The 16,916-nt window shown below is 50.9% G+C and overlaps 2 protein-coding genes and 1 non-coding gene across 4 annotated transcripts in view; all 3 read left to right on the top strand.

The window, feature by feature from the left end:
• LOC102240733 (PWWP domain-containing protein MUM1) overlaps positions 1–9,618 on the top strand; it is a 28,069-nt gene extending 18,451 nt beyond the window's left edge. For both annotated transcript variants that reach the window (XM_014540109.1, XM_014540108.1), the window contains 7 exons: positions 526–602; positions 1,236–1,296; positions 3,250–3,325; positions 3,787–3,837; positions 4,388–4,824; positions 6,241–6,329; positions 9,266–9,618. In XM_014540109.1, the coding sequence (XP_014395595.1) occupies positions 526–602; positions 1,236–1,296; positions 3,250–3,325; positions 3,787–3,837; positions 4,388–4,824; positions 6,241–6,329; positions 9,266–9,320 (846 nt within the window). In that variant the 3' untranslated portion in view covers positions 9,321–9,618. The remainder of the gene's footprint in view (positions 1–525; positions 603–1,235; positions 1,297–3,249; positions 3,326–3,786; positions 3,838–4,387; positions 4,825–6,240; positions 6,330–9,265) is intronic.
• A 6,100-nt stretch (positions 9,619–15,718) lies between these two features.
• Positions 15,719–15,792, top strand: TRNAN-GUU. Its single transcript has one exon. It is a non-coding gene; the product is annotated as a tRNA-Asn (tRNA).
• Positions 15,793–15,965: 173 nt separating this feature from the next.
• NDUFS7 (NADH dehydrogenase (ubiquinone) Fe-S protein 7, 20kDa (NADH-coenzyme Q reductase)) overlaps positions 15,966–16,916 on the top strand; it is a 9,562-nt gene continuing 8,611 nt past the window's right edge. Inside the window, exon 1 of the mRNA XM_005866683.2 lies at positions 15,966–16,061. Coding sequence (XP_005866745.1) covers positions 16,046–16,061 — 16 coding nt within the window. The 5' untranslated portion in view covers positions 15,966–16,045. The remainder of the gene's footprint in view (positions 16,062–16,916) is intronic.

Raw genomic sequence — 16,916 nt, 5'->3', positions numbered from 1 at the left:
TTCAGTCCGCAGGCCGACGCTCTATCCACTGAGCCAAACCGGTTTCGGCTATTTAAAATTTTAAGAAAACCCTGCCTGGTTCTGCTCAGTTGTCAAACCCCTTAGAGCAGCGGTTCTCAACCTGTGGGTCGCGACCCTTTTGGCGGTCGGACGACCCTTTCACAGGGGTCACCTAAGACCATCCTGCATATCAGATATTTACATTACGATTCATAACAGTAGCAACATTACAGTTATGAGGTAGCAACGAAAATAATTTTATGGTTGGGTCACAACATGAGGAACTGTATTTAAAGGGCCAGAAGGTTGAGAACCACTGCCTTAGAGCCATGCATGCAGCAAAACTTGGGCAGTTCCTAAGCATGTTACCATGTGGACTTCACTTCAGTCCGCCAGCCAGCGGCATTCCCTGTCATAGGTGTCAGTTGGTTACCTCTTGCTCAATGAGATGGTGTCAAAAAAGGATTTAAAACCCATGGCTTTTCCTGGATTCTTGATGCTTTGTTTTCTTGGCTTTGCCCATAGGTCAAGAACGTGAAGCGGAGAGAAAAGAAAGCGAGTGTGCTTTTCATTGAAGGACACATGGACCCGAAAGGGCGAGGGTGAGCCCATCATCCCTGGCTCTTTACGGACGCTTCCCGGAATAGGCGCTGGGGAGCAGGCATCCGGGGCCTGCCAGGTCACACAGCTCAGTTTTCCAACCTTTATTTGCGGGCTTTGAAAGGCCACCCAGCCAGACATGCACCAGACCCCCATTTCCCAGAAACTAGCAAAGGTGGCTCCCTCCATGCAGGTTGTGAACAGGGACCCTGCCTCAGTCTGAGTTTTGTCATGTGGATAGTTGTCGGTCTTTCTCAACTCACCCTTCATCCTGGGATGAGAATACACACAATGTGTCACTGCTCCCAGCGAGCTCAGCAGGCACCACACCACTCTGCACCGAGGCTACTGTGGAGCTGGTCCTGTCTGATCCTCTGGCACTTCGGTGCTGCCACCCCTCCTTTGGTCACCAGCAGTGTAGAGATTGGGCCCTGGCATCTCTGTCCCCTTAGGGACCCACTCAAGGGTACCTGTCACTCCAGGGCATGGCTCCAAGGGGCTTCCTTGGGCACCTGGCCACAGCAGTTGCCTTGGGTGACCTGGTCTGGCAGAGGCCCCTCCTAACTGTCAGAGGAAGACAATGTCTGTTCACGTGGTGCCTTACGTCTCTGTTACCTTGCCTCTGCTTTCTGCAGCATCACAGTGCCTCTCAAGAGGCTGAAGCACTTCGACTGTAAAGAGAAGCAGGCGCTTCTGGTAGGTTGCTTGTTATCTGTGCTTCACTAAATAGCTCCCTTATGACTGTGTCCTTTGTGTAGCCTTTGAAATCACTATCATAGGGTGCTACTAGCACCTGCCCTGCCTGCTTTGGCCACTACCCTGGGGTTCCTGCAGGGGCCCTCAACTACCCAGGAGCTTGCCACCTGTCTGTCTTGTGGTTCAGGGGTGGAAACAGGCTGTGGCAGGGGAACTGTTTGTCCCAGGCTAGGGGCTAAGGTGGCAGAGAGGCTGGACATGAGGCCTGTTCCCTCTGGCTCCTGAGGCTGCCCCTTGCGATGAGGCACAGGGCCTCTTGGAGTAAGGACCCTGCCCACCCGGTGCCTGAGCACAGCATGAGTTGGGGTCAGGACACTCCCCAGGCTACCTGCTCTGCTTCCAGTGGCCAAGTCCCCACAATTCTGTGATCAGCTTTGTTATACGTGAATCCATGAGCCATGAGGTGTTGCTCCTTCAAAACCCTGTCCAGTTTTGAAACACTGCTCTTTGTTGTTCCAGCTTTCAAAAACACAAACCAAAACTGGGCAGGGAGGTGAGGCTTCTGCCTGCACCCCACTCTGGGAGTTCCCATGGCAGTTGCCAGGGTTTCCTGGGTTTCCAGGTTGGGAAGCAGTCTGTGTCTGAGCTGTATCCTCAAGAGTGCTGGCATCTGGGAAGCCCGCTGCCCACTCCTGTGTTGTTTCCTGAGGCATCAGGCCTCAGGCTGCAGGGACAGGTGGGCGTTTGGAAGATTGGCTCCCATACCAGACTCTTCCCTTCCTTTTCCCCCTGATTTGCCCATCTCCACAATGTGAGCCTTGCTCCATCTGTTTTGTCTGCTACGTCTAACCCACAACCAGTGCTGGGTGCCCAATCCCCATCGGAGTGCGTGTCGGTGGGGCCTGGTTCTAGTCTTACAGGGTTCTGTGCTCCCTGAATGCCAATCTGTAAGTACAGGGAGCTACTCACCCAGCCTTCCAGGCCACTGACTCCTCTAAGTGCTATGTGCATTCTTAGGGTCCTGGTACTTTCCCATGGTGGGGAGGAGGAGGGGCTGCCATGGTGCAGAAAGCAGAGTAGGAATCTTGCTTTAGGATCTGTTACAAGAAGATGATGTGTGGGCCTCTTGTGGTCTAGATTCCTGGAGGGCATCTGTGGCCAGCTTCCTGTTCCCCATGTTCCCCTGTGAGATGAGTGTGTAGGGGAGCACGAGGTGGGTCCTCTGAGTAGCGGTGAGCAGCACATCCAAGGGGTGTCGCCTGTTCTAAATGTTGATGGATTGGCTCTCACGGTCTCTGCTGGCCCTTGGGTGACTATCACTGCTTTGTGGCATCTGTAGGCCCCTGTGTGTCTCCTTCCCTGGTGCTACACTGTCTGCCATCCCAGGTGCCAGTTAGTTTGGCCTTCTCCCGCTAGAGCTGCTTGCTGTGCTTGCATCCCTTGCCTGCTTCATGTGGTGACCACAGGAGGGTGGCCAGGCCAAGGCAGCAGTAACGCAGGACGTGGGTTTGTCTTGAGTCTGTGGACATTTCCTGGGAACTCGTCCCAGCTCAGGGAGCCTTGCCGGTTATATTGTTCTTGGTTTGGTGGTGGCCAAATGTCACTCCCTTTAGGCTTAGACTGCCCCTCTAAGTGCTGGGCACAAAGACGTCTCTTAAAAGGATTTATTTCTCACTTTAAGGTCCTCTCCCTATGATGGTCATGGCAACTGCAATTCGGGGTGTTTATCCACCTTCTCTTTGAGTCTTCAGGCCTCTGGCCCAGAGACAGGCTCACAAGGCACTATGTTCTGAGCAGCCTGGCCCCAGAGCTGGGCCTTGCCAGGCATTCCCTGCCAGCCTTGGGAGCCTGCCCGGGGGTATCTGCTGGGTGCCCTTCCTAGATAAGGGTACTGAGCCGGCAAGAGGAGTCCCAGCAGACTCCTATTGACACCTGCTATCTCTCTTGTTGCAGAATGAGGCTAAGGAGGACTTCGACCAGGCTATTGGCTGGTGTGTCTCCCTGATCACTGATTACAGGGTCCGGCTCGGTACGTGGGACCTCCACAGCCTTGGACAAAGGGAGTGGGTGGGGGCAGCAGCATGGGGGCCTCCTCTGCAGACCCTCTGGTGGTCAAGGCTGAGCGCAGCCCATTCCCCATGGTAGTCTGGCCTAGCCCTTGACAGTTGTGTCCCCAGTACAGGTGTATAAGCAGGCACCCAGGAAGAGGTGGTGATGTTGGACATGGACAAAAGATGGGGCCTCCTTTGAACCAGAGCTGGTTTCTGTCCACCCCAAGTTGGGCTGTTGGGAATTGGGAATCTGAATCAGGCTTGTTAGCAGAAACTCGTGGCCTTTTCGTGGCCTCGGGCTCCATGCTGCACCAGCCCTTCCACTAGAAGGGGTCTCATTGGGGCCGATGTGTTGTCGGAGCATCCAGACCCTACAACCTGAAAGGGGTTTCTAGAGCCTGCCTCATGTGCGCCTTCTCCCCTTCTCCCTCCTCTGCAGGCTGTGGTTCCTTCTCTGGCTCTTTCCTGGAATATTATGCAGCAAATATAAGTAAGTCCACCAGCTCCTCTTGAAAAGTGTGGCCTGCTTTTTAGTCTAAAAGTAACAGTTCCCCAAGCCTTCTCCTGGATTGTGGGATCGTTTAGCTAGCCTGGTATCCACAGGGCACCCCCAGGTCTCCTCTCCCTCCCTGCCATAGGGGCCTGGACAGCAGGTCCACTTCTAAAACTGCCCTGTCAGTGATAACGCCCAAATGTTAAAATATATGAACAGTACTTTTTGTCTTCCTTCCTTGTCTCTTTGTTTTCATTTAGTGACCGTCGTACATACATACTTTCCCATTCCTCCCATCCTTAAAGAGGGAGATAGATGAATTAATGCTTCTTTTGGGGGCTGGAGGGGCTCTGCTCTTTCAAGTTAAACTTGGCTAAAGGGCAGAGTTGAGGGAATGATGAGGGCTTCTGCCAGAGGAAGAACCCTTTAGGAATGTGGCTGCCCCAGTGTCTGCATGGCCTGGGGTCTGCCCCATACTCCCAGGACATAGTGAAGGGACCCCACCTGGGCGGCAGGCCCACAGACGCATGCCTTGCCTTCTCTATAGGCTATCCTGTCCGCAAGTCCATCCAGCAGGATGTCTTGGGGACCCGATTCCCTCGGCTCTGCCATGAGGATCCTGAGATGCCTCTGGCTGGGAGTCCCTGGGGCAGGAGGCAACCCTGCAGAAAAGTCTTGCCCGATCGATCACGAGCTGCCCGGGACCGGGCCAACCAAAAGCTGGTGGAGTACATCGTGAAGACGAGGGGCGCTGAGAACCACCTGCGGGCCATCTTGAAGAACAGGAAGCCATCCAGGTGGCTGCAGACGTTTCTGAACTCTGGGCAGTATGTGACGTGTGTAGAGACGTACCTGGAAGATGAGGAACAGCTGGACCTGGTGGTGAAATACTTGCAAGGGGTCTACCAGGAAACAGGCAGCAGGATGCTGACGCAGATCAACGGTGACCAAATCCGCTTCATCCTGGACGTCCTTCTGCCTGAAGTGAGTGGCCAGCAAGACATCCTGTGCATGAGGGTGGTGGGGGTCTGTGGTGTGGGCCCAACTATAGACGAGCCCACTTTTGCCCAGGCATGGGGCATGGGGCGGTTTGATGCTAGAATGTCACCCTTCCAGAATCTGCCTGGAGGGGATTCATGGAGTCCCAGCCCTCCTGGCCATTCCGTGGGCAGTGGCACAGGGCTAGGGTGTTCTGATCTCATCGCCAGCCCTGGGGGAAGAAGATGCAGGCTTCATCTGCATGTACTGGTAGTGACTGTTCCAGAATTTACTCTGGAAACGGGAGTTTTAACTTTCCTCAGTACTGGGGCTGGGCTGGGCTGGGCAAGGAGCAGACACAGCTCCTAGGTTACTGTGAAATTCAGAATGGGCACTGCTGGGTGTGTATGCATAGTGTGGACAAGATACTGACAAATGAAAATATGTTGAACTTTACAATTGTCGCAAGTCCCAAATATATATATATATATCGTGAACCCTTATGTGCTCATCACCTGGCTGGAATGGTGACCTCAGTCCATATGTGCCTCCAGTCCTTCCCCCAAATTAGTTTTTTTGGGCAGAGGGGAATCCCAAACATGTAAAAAACAATTGGGAGATATATACACACACACACACACACATATATATATAATTTTTTTAAATTAAGTTTAGAGAGAGAGAGGAAAGGGGAAAGAGAGAGAGAGAAACATCAACTTGCTGTTACAACTATTTATGCATTTATTAGATGATTCTTGTATGTGCCCTAACTGGGGATTGAACCTGCAACCTTGGCCCATTGGGATGATGCTCTAACCAACTGAGCTACTTGGCCAGGGCCCAAATGTTTTTTATTCATAAATACTTGCTTGTGTATCTTTAAAATGGGATAATCCTGCTTCCTGGGAACATTTGGGGTTGTCACTCTAAATGTGCTCCTGGCATCAAGAAGGTGGGGCCAAGATACTGCTCAACAACCCAAGACAGCCCCACAAAGAATGACCTGGCCCTGATGTCTTTTGATATAACCACAATGCTATTATTTCACCTAAAAAAATTGACAATGATTCCTTGATATCAGGCATCTATTATGTATTCAAATCATCACTATTATACCTTTTTATTTTTTAACAGTAAACTCAAAACTTTCCTAAAATGCACTTGTTGGTTTGGGTGCTGCCTTTTGTTATTATATGCTTTTAGTGACAGGAACTCTTGTCTTTAGTTTAGAAGATAATGTTACTGATTTAATTCATAAACTTTATTACAGCAGAGATGTCACGGGTTCCATACATATCTTTTAGGCCATAAATGGGGACGTGTCTGGAGGCCAGCATGTGGTCGAACTGGCCCCTTGCTAATTCTTCATAGCTTGGCGCCGAGAGTGGCCTGACCTGGTGTTAACCTGTTCCCCTCTTGCAGGCCATCATCTGCGCGATTTCTGCGGTGGACGAGGTAGATTACAAGACGGCCGAGGAGAAGTACATCAAAGGACCTTTGCTGAGCTACCGGTAGGCTGCTCAGAGCCTTGCCCCAACCATTTTACAACGTATCTTCCAAGGCTTGTATTTGCACACATGCTAGCAGCTGGGACTGAGGCCCCTCTTCTGGATATGTTGGACTAGATACCCACTTTGGTAAATGAGTCACATAAACTTGAAAGTATACATTAGCACTTGGCAGTTGCAATGCCAGACGAACCCGGTGAAGCCAGCAGTGGACGTTCTTGTCCTCTGTCGAGTTTGGGCCGTGGGCCCTGGGCCCTATACTGGATACATACCGAGGACCCATGTAGCACCCTATAGGGGCAGCCAGGGTGACCCCCGGACGTGTACTCGGCCTCTCTGCCTAATCTCTGATTGCTGAGGGCCGATACTGTATTTTCAACTCTCCCCTGTGCTGCAGTGGCATGGCTGTTTGAGAACAGGAAGCACTCGTACTGATGGGTATTCACCAGTCAGAGAAGGCTCTGATCAAGACGTTTCTCTCACATTGGTGTGGTGAGCTGCCCTTGGAGTTCTGGCCCCGGAGCCCCTAATCCCTTCTGGGCATGTTGCCAGGTCTTGCTGGAAACAGGCGTGGCTGCGTGCCAGTGACAAGCTGAAGACTCAACTAGAGTCACAGGCTAGGGGCTCCCTCCAGGGCTGACTGGGCACTGTCACAGGACACTCGGTGAAGACGCTCGGCATCCTTCCCAGGCAGGGCCCCAGCGTGTGCAGGGAGGGTAGGAGGGCTGCCTGCCGGCCTCAGGGGATGACAGGCCTCCTGTGCAGCTGCCCACAGAAGAGTCAATTGGCTCTGCGTGCAGCTCACTTAACAGGACAGGAAGGGCCTTCGGAAACAAATTTGGCATCTCAGTTCCTGGATCTCAGGCCTGGCACGATCCATATACAGTCAAGATAGTGGTCTTGGGGGAAGCTGGGCAGAGTAGCTATGTCTGGGAGCTCAAACTTCTGCTCCTGTGATCCTGTCTCCATCTCCACACTCTTCTCCCTGCTGGGTTGCCAGCATTTCTTCACAGCCTCTGCCTGCCATGAACATGTCAAATGCCCACTGGAAATGAGGTTCACCGGCTAACATAACTGAATTAGGGTGAAAACACCAGCCCCATTTTATTCCTCAGGGATATGGTCTAAGGAACACCATTAGTGATTAGCCTCTGTTTCTGTTCTTTCGCCCCAATTTTTAGCCACACGGTCTGTCTGTCATGATATATACCCGTGTCCCTCTTGTTTTATAAGTTAAGAGGTTGTGCACAAAACGGACTTTACTGTGCATCGCTAAGGTGTGTGTGCTGTTTCTGTTGTGCTCATTTTCAGGCTGCCGTTTTTCTTGTTTTGAACTGACGTGTGCACATTTACCTCCAAGGTTCCTGTGTTTACCTGAGCTACCTCTGAATTAATGTGTTTATTTATATCCTGAATGCAGTGGCCAGCCAAGTGATTGTTGACACAGTTTTTCTTAACTGGGAGTCGCTTAAAAAAGGACAGTTTGATCCCTAAACGGTTTGGCTCAGTAGATAGAGTGTCAGCCTGCAGACCCAACGTCCCGGGTTTGATTCTGGTCAAGGGCAAATACCTTGGTTGCAGGGTCCTCCCCGGCTCAGGCCCTGGTAGGGGCTTGTGCAGGAGGCAACCAATCAATGTGTTTCTCTCTCATTGATAATTCTCTCTGTCTTTTTCTTCCACTCTCGCTAGGGATCAATGGAAAAATATCCTTGGGCCCTAACCGGTTTGGCTCAGTGGATAGAGCATCGGCCTGCGGACTGAAGGGTCCCAGGTTCAAATCCAGTCAAGGGCATGTACCTTGGTTGTGGGCACATCCCCAGTAGGGGGTGTGCAGGAGGCAACTCTTCGATGTTTCTCTCTCATCGATGTTTCTAACTCTCTAACCCTCTCCCTTCCTCTCTGTAAAAAAAATCAATCAAATATATATTTTTTTAAATTAAAAGAAAAGGAAAGAAAAATATCCTCGGGTGATGATTAACACCCCCTCCACCCACTCAAAAAAGGACAATTTGAAATTTCATACTTTTAAAAATTATTTTTTGCCCTGGCTGGGTTGTTTAGTGGTTAGAGTGTTGGCCTTCAGACCCAAGGGTTGTGGGTTTGATTCCCTGTCAAAGGCACATACCATACCTCGGATGCAGGTTCCTCAGCCCTGGTAGGAGTGCCTGTGGCAGGCAACCAATCAATATGTCTCTCTCCCCACTCCTTCCCTTCCACTCTCTAGAAATCAGTGGAAAAAATATCCTTTGGTGAGGATTAATTATTTTTTAAAATATATTTTATTGATTTCAAGAGGAAAGGAGAAGGAGAGAGAGAGAGAAACATCATTGATGAGAAAGAATCATTGATTGGCTACCTCCTTCATGCCTCCCACTGGAGATTGAGCCTGCAACCCGGGCATGTGCCCTGACCAGGAATCAAACTTTGACCTCCTGATTCATAGGTTGATGCTCAACCACTGAGCCATGCGGGTCGGGCGAGGATTAATTAATTTTTAAAAAATTTTCTTTATAGAGTTGTGGTAAAATATGCATAATACAACTTTATCATCTTAAATCATTTAAACCTTTTCTTTTACTATGATTTTAATGTGGAGAGGGGAAAGAGAGAGAAAACAACATCAGTTTATTTTTCCACTTATGTATGTATTCATTAGTTGACTCTCGTATATGCCCTGACCGAGGATTAAACCCACAACCTGGGGGTATCCGGACGAGGCTCTAACCAACTGCACTATCTGGCCAGGGCCATCTTAACCATTTTTAAGTGGACAATTCAGCAGCATTGGACACATTCACATTGTCGTCCAAACCATCCCCACCATCCTCCAGGACTTTCCAAACTGAAGCTGCCCCCATCATACATCAACTCCTCTGTTTCATGCTTTTTAAAACACAATTAATTACTAAAATGAAGTTGTCATTTTTTATCTTCTGAAGGGAAAAAGAAATATTTGACAACCAGCTCCTAGAAGAAAGGAACCAGCGATGCTGATGTGGGAAGGCGCCATCGTGTGTAGTGAGAGTTGCCAGAGGTCCCTGGGCTGTTGCACACGGGTTCTGAAGATGGAACTGGAGAGATGTGTACATCAGATCTGTCTATGGGTTTTATTTTCCTGGCTTTTCAGGGAAGATACAGTTCCTGAAAGGTTTTTGAAAGGACAAAACTGACTCATTTTGCGTTATTTCATTACTTGCGACTGTACAGAATAGTTTAATATAAGGTACACATTTGTCTTTTTATGTTAAAAAGCATTGTATCCGATATTAAACAGGAGTTGTTGTTTTTTAAAGAGTCTGATATGAATGAATGTATAGCTCCAGAGATAATCATGTGTTTTTCCATTTTCCCCTCCTTTGTGTGGTTTCCTCTTAAGATGGTTCCTGAGTTTGCTGTGCCTCCTTGTACATTTTTTAGGAAAACCAGTATTTGTAAAAGGCAGAAACGTGCTTTAGCATTTGCTATGTTGCTCATGCAGGACAAGAGACAGACATAAATCTTTCTAGAGCCTCTTTCTGCTCGGACTCATGTCGGGTGAGTCTCCGCTCCAGACGGATGTCGAGGCTGCCTGTCCCCCGTGGATTTCCATGCATGTCCCAGCGCTGAGCATTGTCACAGCCCAGCCAGCCCTATTGTCTCAGTAACTTACATGGGTAGCTGTGATGATGCCATGTTTTCACTGCTCCCAGATGGACAACTAAGGTCATTGTGTACATGCCCTGTACCCAGCTCTTGGTCTGGGAGCCACAGGATTGGGCTTGTTCCTGCCCAAAGCATGAGACGGGTCCCAGGGCCCCTAGGGCCCCTGGCTTGGAATTCTAGCTGTATACAAACCATGCCTCATTTTACTTGGCCAGGCCTTGAACACATACCAGTTAGAGCCCCACACCAATGAGTTATTTATTCTAAGCTGATGCAACACTGTTGCAGTAAACATTGGTGATGTTAACATCAAGGTCCTGCCCCTTCATTATTACCCTGGCTTCATTGTCACCCATGATGACACGCCCTCTCTCCTGGTGTCCCCCTTACCCGATGGGGATTACTGCAGGGGACAGTCTGAAGGAGACTCTGCTGGCATGTGTGAGAGTGGGTGCCCTGGTGCCCTGAGATATTGAACAGGAAGGAGCTACACAATCACTTCTGGTTGGTTAACAGGATGTGCTGGGGAGATGGCATAATATGTTGGGGGCCTCAGAACCCTGCCAGCGATCTTTGTCTCAGTTTATTTTGCTCAAATCTAAGAGCAGGAAATTGTTACATGTGGCTCTAACAGACCTGCTGTCATCCCTCCTGAGTTGGCCAGAGGGGTGACAGTATAGGGCCAGGCTTGGGAGAGAGGGATTGGTGGCCCAAAGCTACGACCATAGTGGGTGGGGGTCTGCATCTCATGGGGAAGGCTCCTGATGCCTAGTAGCTTGGCCCTGCACAGGTCACTCTTTCTGGACCGAGTCCTCTATCCTCACACTGGAGGGCCCCAGCAGCACTGCCAAATGGGCCTGGCTCCCTTCCAAAAGTTTGACGGCATTGACAGTGAACAAATACACGGGCTGTACTTTTTGGATAACAAATGTCCATGAGGCCCCATGGAAACCCTGTGCTCCACATGGGCCTATTCCATTATTGTGAAGCATTTTTAAATGTCTGTTTCTTTGCTCATCTTCACTGTGTTTCAAGGCTGTGCTGTAGACTTGAACCGTTCAGACGGGAAGTAAATGCCATTTTGGAGCTCTGACTGCTTTCCTGGGCTCCGCGTGTGTCCCTCAGGTCATTTTGGAGCTTGTGGGGTCCAGCCCCGGCCCCATCTGGGGAGGCTTCTAACCACATCCTGGCCCCATGTCCCAACAGGTGTTTTCAGCGCTTGCTGTGTTTTTGTGCATTCTGGGTGTTTGTCCGGAGGCAAGGTTGCAGTGGTGGCTAGTGGGGTGGGTGGAGGTCTGTTCTCCCTCTAAATGGGTGGTGGTAGTCGTTCAGGAAGTCACAACCCGCTTACCTGCCAAGTGAGAAATTTCCTAGAAGGCCTGAGAGGTGGTCACTGCCCCTGGGGAAGCCAGTGCCACTCAGCTGCTTCTCAAGTATGAAGAAGATGGACGTCACCCAGCACAAGGCGGGGCTGCAGCTGGGGCACCCCACCCACCCACACCCTCCTGCACCCACCAGTCTCAATGGCGATGGCATCCCTCTAGTGTTCCGGCAGCTAAGCCTGTATATCTCTTACAGCAGGCTCTCCCCTCTGTACTGTTGACATGGGGCGGGGGTGGGGGAACGTTCTGGGCACTGGAGGAGGGTTTTTGTTTCTGTTTTTTTAAAAATATATTTTATTGATTTTTTTAAAGAGAGGAAGGGGATAGAGAGTTAGGAACATCGATGAGAGAGAAACATCGATCAGCTGCCTCCTGCACATCTCCCTGCTGGGGATGTGCCCGCAACCAAGGTACATGCACTTGACCGGAATCAAACCTGGGACCCTTGAGTCCGCAAGCTGACGCTCTATCCACTGAGCCAAACTGGTTAGGGTTGGAGGAGGGTTTTGAGCAGCATCCTTGGCCCCTGCCGCTTGCCAGGAGCACCCCCATAAACTGATGGGGATCTTGCTACCTTTCCCTGTCACCATACCTACGGAGGCAGTGACTCCTGCCTGCCTCCTCCACCCTTTCCCCATGGGCTTTAGCTAGTTGCTCTAAGCTGCCAGCACCTCTGCTGAGTTTTCTTTGCTGCCCCCTTGTCCTCTCCCAGGACCTCCTGAGACACTTTCCTCCAGCCCAGCCCTCCACTGAATCTCATCCAGACCCTGGGGCCCTGCAACCACACAGATGCCTTCCCTATGGTCAGTTGACTCCCAGCACCAACCTCTATAGCAGAGCAGTTAACCTCACCCTCAGGGAAGTAGCCATTTTCTACAGAACCACTTCCTGGAAAGGAGATTTCATTGCATGTGTTGGCACCTTTGCAAGTCTGTTACTTCTCTTTAGAAATGATTTTTTTAAAGTAGCGTATTCACAGGGTAAGAACCTCAAGCCACAGAGAAGCCTGTCTGCACAATGAACATGGGTCACTCTTGCACCAGGTTCACAACCTGTACTGCCCCACATTTCCTGTGCTCCCTCTCTCCTCCTCCCCCTGTCCCATGTATCTCCTCTCCCCTCTCCCCTCTCCCCTCTCCCCTCTCCCAGGAGACCTGTGTTCCTGATGCAGGCTCTTTCTTCCCCTATTTATTGCTGTATAACAAATTGCACCAGATACCCAGGAGTTGGAAACAACATTCTGATTTCTGTGGGTTAGAAATTCAGGAGCAGCTTGGCGGGGAGGCTCTGTGGTCCCCTGAGGTCTCTCTCAGTCAGATGTGAGCCTAGGTTGGGGGCTCAGCTCCCAAGATGCCATGCTCACAGGGTGGGAACTTTGGGGGAAGGGAAACCCAATAAAGGCAGGTGTCCTTAATGTATCCATATTGGTTCAGGAGTTGTGATAATGCATCAAATCAGTGTAACATGTTAACCACAGGTATGGGGTACATCGTATATAATAAAAGGCTAATATGCAAATTGACAGAACAGGGGAATGACCAGTCGCTATAACACACATTGACCACCAGGGGGCAGACGCTCAATGCAGGAGCTGCCCCCTGGTGGTCAGCTCAGCCAGGAGCCGGCTCATGGCTGGTGAGCATAGTGGTGGTGGCCAGAGCCTCTCCCCGCTCTGCAGCAGCATTAAGGATGTCTGACTGCTGGCTTAGGCCTGCTCCCCACAGGGATCAGGCATAAGCTGTCAGTCGGACATCCCCCGAGGGCTCCTGGACTGCGAGAGGGCGCAGGCCTGGCTGAGGACCCCCCACCCCACCCCGCCCATTGCATGAATTTTGAATTTCATGTACCAGGCCTCTAGTTGGAACTATAATATCTTTGTAACTTTTCTATAAATCAAAACCTTGTTGTGTCTAAGATACAAAGTCAATTTAAATATGAAAATCCAGCCCTGGCCAGTTTTGCTCAGGAGGCAGTGACCGTTTGCTCAGTGGGTAGAGTGTTGGCCCAAGGACTGAAGGGTCACGGGTTTGATTACTGGCCAACGGTTTATACCTTGGTTGTGGTTCGATCTCTGGCGCTGGTCAGGGTGTGTGCAGGAGGCAACCAAGCCATGTGCCTCTTACGTTGATGTTTCTCTCCCTCTCTTCCCTTCCACTCTCTCTAAAAAAAAAAGAAAAGAAAAAAAAGGGAAAAATATTCTCAGGTGAGGATAAAACAACAACAAAAATAAATATAAAAATCCAACTGCACATCATGGCCAGTTGTGGGAACTACAAGGAAAGGTTATTTGTGCATCTGCCAGAATTTTAGAGTCCTGTCAGAGTGGCCACCCTTTTATTATTATTGTTTTATTTTTTTTATTTTTCAAATTTAAGACAGAAAAAAAAATTGACTTGTTCCACTTATTTATGTATTCATTGGTTGAGTCTGGTATGTGCCCTGATCAGGGATCAATCTTCACAACCTTGATATGTCAGAACCATGCTCTATCCAGATGAGCTACTCAGTTGGTTTGGCTGCGCCTCATCTACTCTTTCCCCACCTGTGTGTCATCCCTTTAGCAACAGGGTTTTGGCCTAAGGCCCACCCCACACCTCTCATTCCCAAGGGACCTTGAGCTCCTTAAGAACAGGGACCAGGCCTTGCTTTGCTCAGTACCAGCACAGAGCAGGGAGTGGTCCTGCTAGGAGACCAGCTCTGTCACTCACCTGCCTTTGCCTGTTTGGGCCTCAGTTTCACCGTACATAAAATGGGCAGAACAGCTACCTAGCAGGATTGTCAAAATGAAATGATATACAAGTGTTCTTGAAATCTATTTTGCCAGTTTTGATGTTCAGTAATGTTTGGTTTTACAATAAACACTGGTTCTAATGCTATCACTATTTTTAAAAATTGGGTTGCCCTGGCCTGTTTGGCTCAGTGGATGGAGCGTTGGCCTGTGGACTGAAGGGTCCCGGGTTTGATTCCAGCCAAGGGCACATGCCTGGGTTGCGGGCTCGATCCCCAGTGGGGGGCGTGCAGGAGGCAGTCAACAATGATTCGCTCTCATCATTGATGTTTCTATCTCTCTCTCCCTCTCCCTTCCTCTCTGAAATAAATAAAGAAATATATATTTTAAAAAAAAGAAAGAAAGAAAAAAATTGGGTTGCACCCTAGCCCAATGGCTCAGTGGCTAGAGCGTCGGCCTGAAACTGAAAGGTCCCAGGTTTGATGCTAGTCAAGGGCACATGCCCGGGGTTGTGGGCTGACCCTCAGTGGGAGACTTGCAGGAGCCAGCTGATCAATGATTCTTATCATGGATGTTTCTATCTCTCTCTCCCTCTTCCTTCCTCTTTATATTTAAAAAAAAAAAAAATCGGGTTGCCCTGGCGGGTGTAGCCAGTTGATTGAGCATCATCAGCTCCTGCACTCAGGTTTCAGATTCCCGGTCAGGGCACATGCCAGGGTTTCAGGCTCAGTTCCAGGGGGCGTGCAGGAGGCAGCCAATTGATGTTTTCACTCAATCCCAGGTAGGGGGCGTGCAGGAGGCAGCCAATTGATGTTTTCCATCTCTCACATGGATGTTTCTCTCTCCCTTCCTCTCTCTCTAAAAATCAATAAAAATATTTAAACAGAAAAAACCTAATCATTGATTTTTTTAAAAATCGGGTTGATGAAAGGGAACGTTTAGGTTGGAATCATAGTCTTGGAGGTGGGGACAAGGGGTTTTGAGTGCGGGATTTGAGTTCCTTGCTCTGTTCTTCCCACGTTGGAATGAGTGGCAGCCCTGCTCTTCATCTGCAGAATGAGGACACATTCTGGTGAAAGGAGAAACTGCACCAGCTGCGAAAAAGGGTAATGATGCTCCCTGGCGGCCGGCTGACGTGGCTCAGTGATTGAGCGGCGACCTATGAATCAGGCGATAACGGTTCGATTCCCAGTCGGGCCATTTCCCGAGTTGCAGGCTCGATTGACCTATGAACCAGGAGATTACGGTTCGATTCCCAGTCGGGCCATTTCCCGGGTTGCAGGCTCGATCCACAGTGTGGGGCGTGCGGGAGGCAGCCGATCAATGATTCTCTCTCATCATTGATGTTTCTATATCTCTCTCCCTCTCCCTTACTCTCTGAAATCAAAATATGTTAAAAACAAACAAACAAAAACACACGATGCTCGGGGGCGCTGAAACGGTCGCCGAAACTCGGGATTGAACCAGGGACCTTTAATCTGCCATCCAGCTCTTTTTCCAACTGAGCTTTTCGTGGGGGTGGAAGGGCCCCTACCGTCTTCATTTCGCCCCATTCAGCGGCGCACGCAGGCGTGGTTCGCCCTGCGCTTACCGACCGCGCATGCCTTGTAGGGTCGTGTCTGAAGCAGAATTGCAACTCGGTCTCTGTGGCGCAATCGGTTAGCGCGTTCGGCTGTTAACCGAAAGGTTGGTGGTTCGAGCCCACCCAGGGACGCAATCTTCGTTTTGCCTCTCTGGTGAGGAAAAAATTGTGCGGGCGCCTGCTTTTTTGGAGGCGGACTCCCCTGTCCTTTTATCCCTCGTGGGGCGTTGGGGGCGCACAGTGTGGGGGACGTCCACAGAGGCGGAACGTTCTGAGCCTGGGTTCCGTTTTCCCTCAGCAGCCGAACCGCTTTGGGTGACGGCCCCGGGGACTCGGAGAGCTAAAACGGACGGACTGCAGAGGTTATCTGAAGGCCGAGGCCAAGATGGCGGCATTGGCGGGTGAGCGGTTCGGGGCGCCTGGGTCAGGGGCCCCTGAGGAAACTGAGGTCCGGGTAGCGACGCAGGACCCCCCCCAGCCTCGGGAGGGCCCCGGAGCGGGCCCTGGAGGAGCCCAAGGGTCGGCCCGGGGAGCTGCCCTGCAAGTTCCCGAGAGAGAGGTGGCCTGAGATTGCAACCCGGACCGGCGGGGAAACTGAGGCCCGGAGGGGTGCCGGCACAGCAGGCGTCCCACTTGCCTGCTCCCGGGACCTTCGTCCCGAGATTAGTGATTAAACGCACAGGACGAAATCCGCAGGGTTGCAAAGGAAAGCAGTTATCCCGAAATCCAGCGGCAGGTCCGAGCACTGCGGTGTAGGGATGGGTGAGATGTCTGCAGCCCTGGTGACACCGTTGGGAAACGTCCGTGATTTCTGTTGGTGAAAACCAGGGGTCCTGCCTAAAGGGGTCCTGTGGTTTGTTGGCGACACTCAGGATGGAAAGAAAGGCCAGTTTTCAGTAAGACGGCGACCAAGAGGTTGTTTATTCTTTCCCGCGCAGGTTCACAGGTCTGCTGACCTGTGAAGGACATTTACTGGGCTGTCAGTTTATGCAAACCCCTACGTTTTCAGGTGGGGAAACTGGGGCACGGAGAGGGGCAGCTCCAACAGGAGTCGGGCTGGGCAGTCAGCCTGCCTTCCGTGCTGGTGCCTGTAGGTTTGTTTACTCAACACACACCTCCCAAGGCCGAGGCTGTGGGGAACCTGGAGGCGCTCGCAGTGCCGAGGAGGCAGGCACCACACCAGCAGGCACAGGTGGTGATCGGACCCGGTGCCAGGATCGAGGGGGCCTGGGGCGGGGGGTGGGGCTGCTGCAGTA

This window comes from Myotis brandtii, unplaced genomic scaffold (genome assembly GCF_000412655.1).
Source record: "Myotis brandtii unplaced genomic scaffold, ASM41265v1 scaffold236, whole genome shotgun sequence".
Classification (NCBI taxonomy): domain Eukaryota; kingdom Metazoa; phylum Chordata; class Mammalia; order Chiroptera; family Vespertilionidae; genus Myotis; species Myotis brandtii.
Note: the sequence above shows the minus strand (reverse complement) of the source record. Positions and strands in the feature narration are given on the sequence as shown.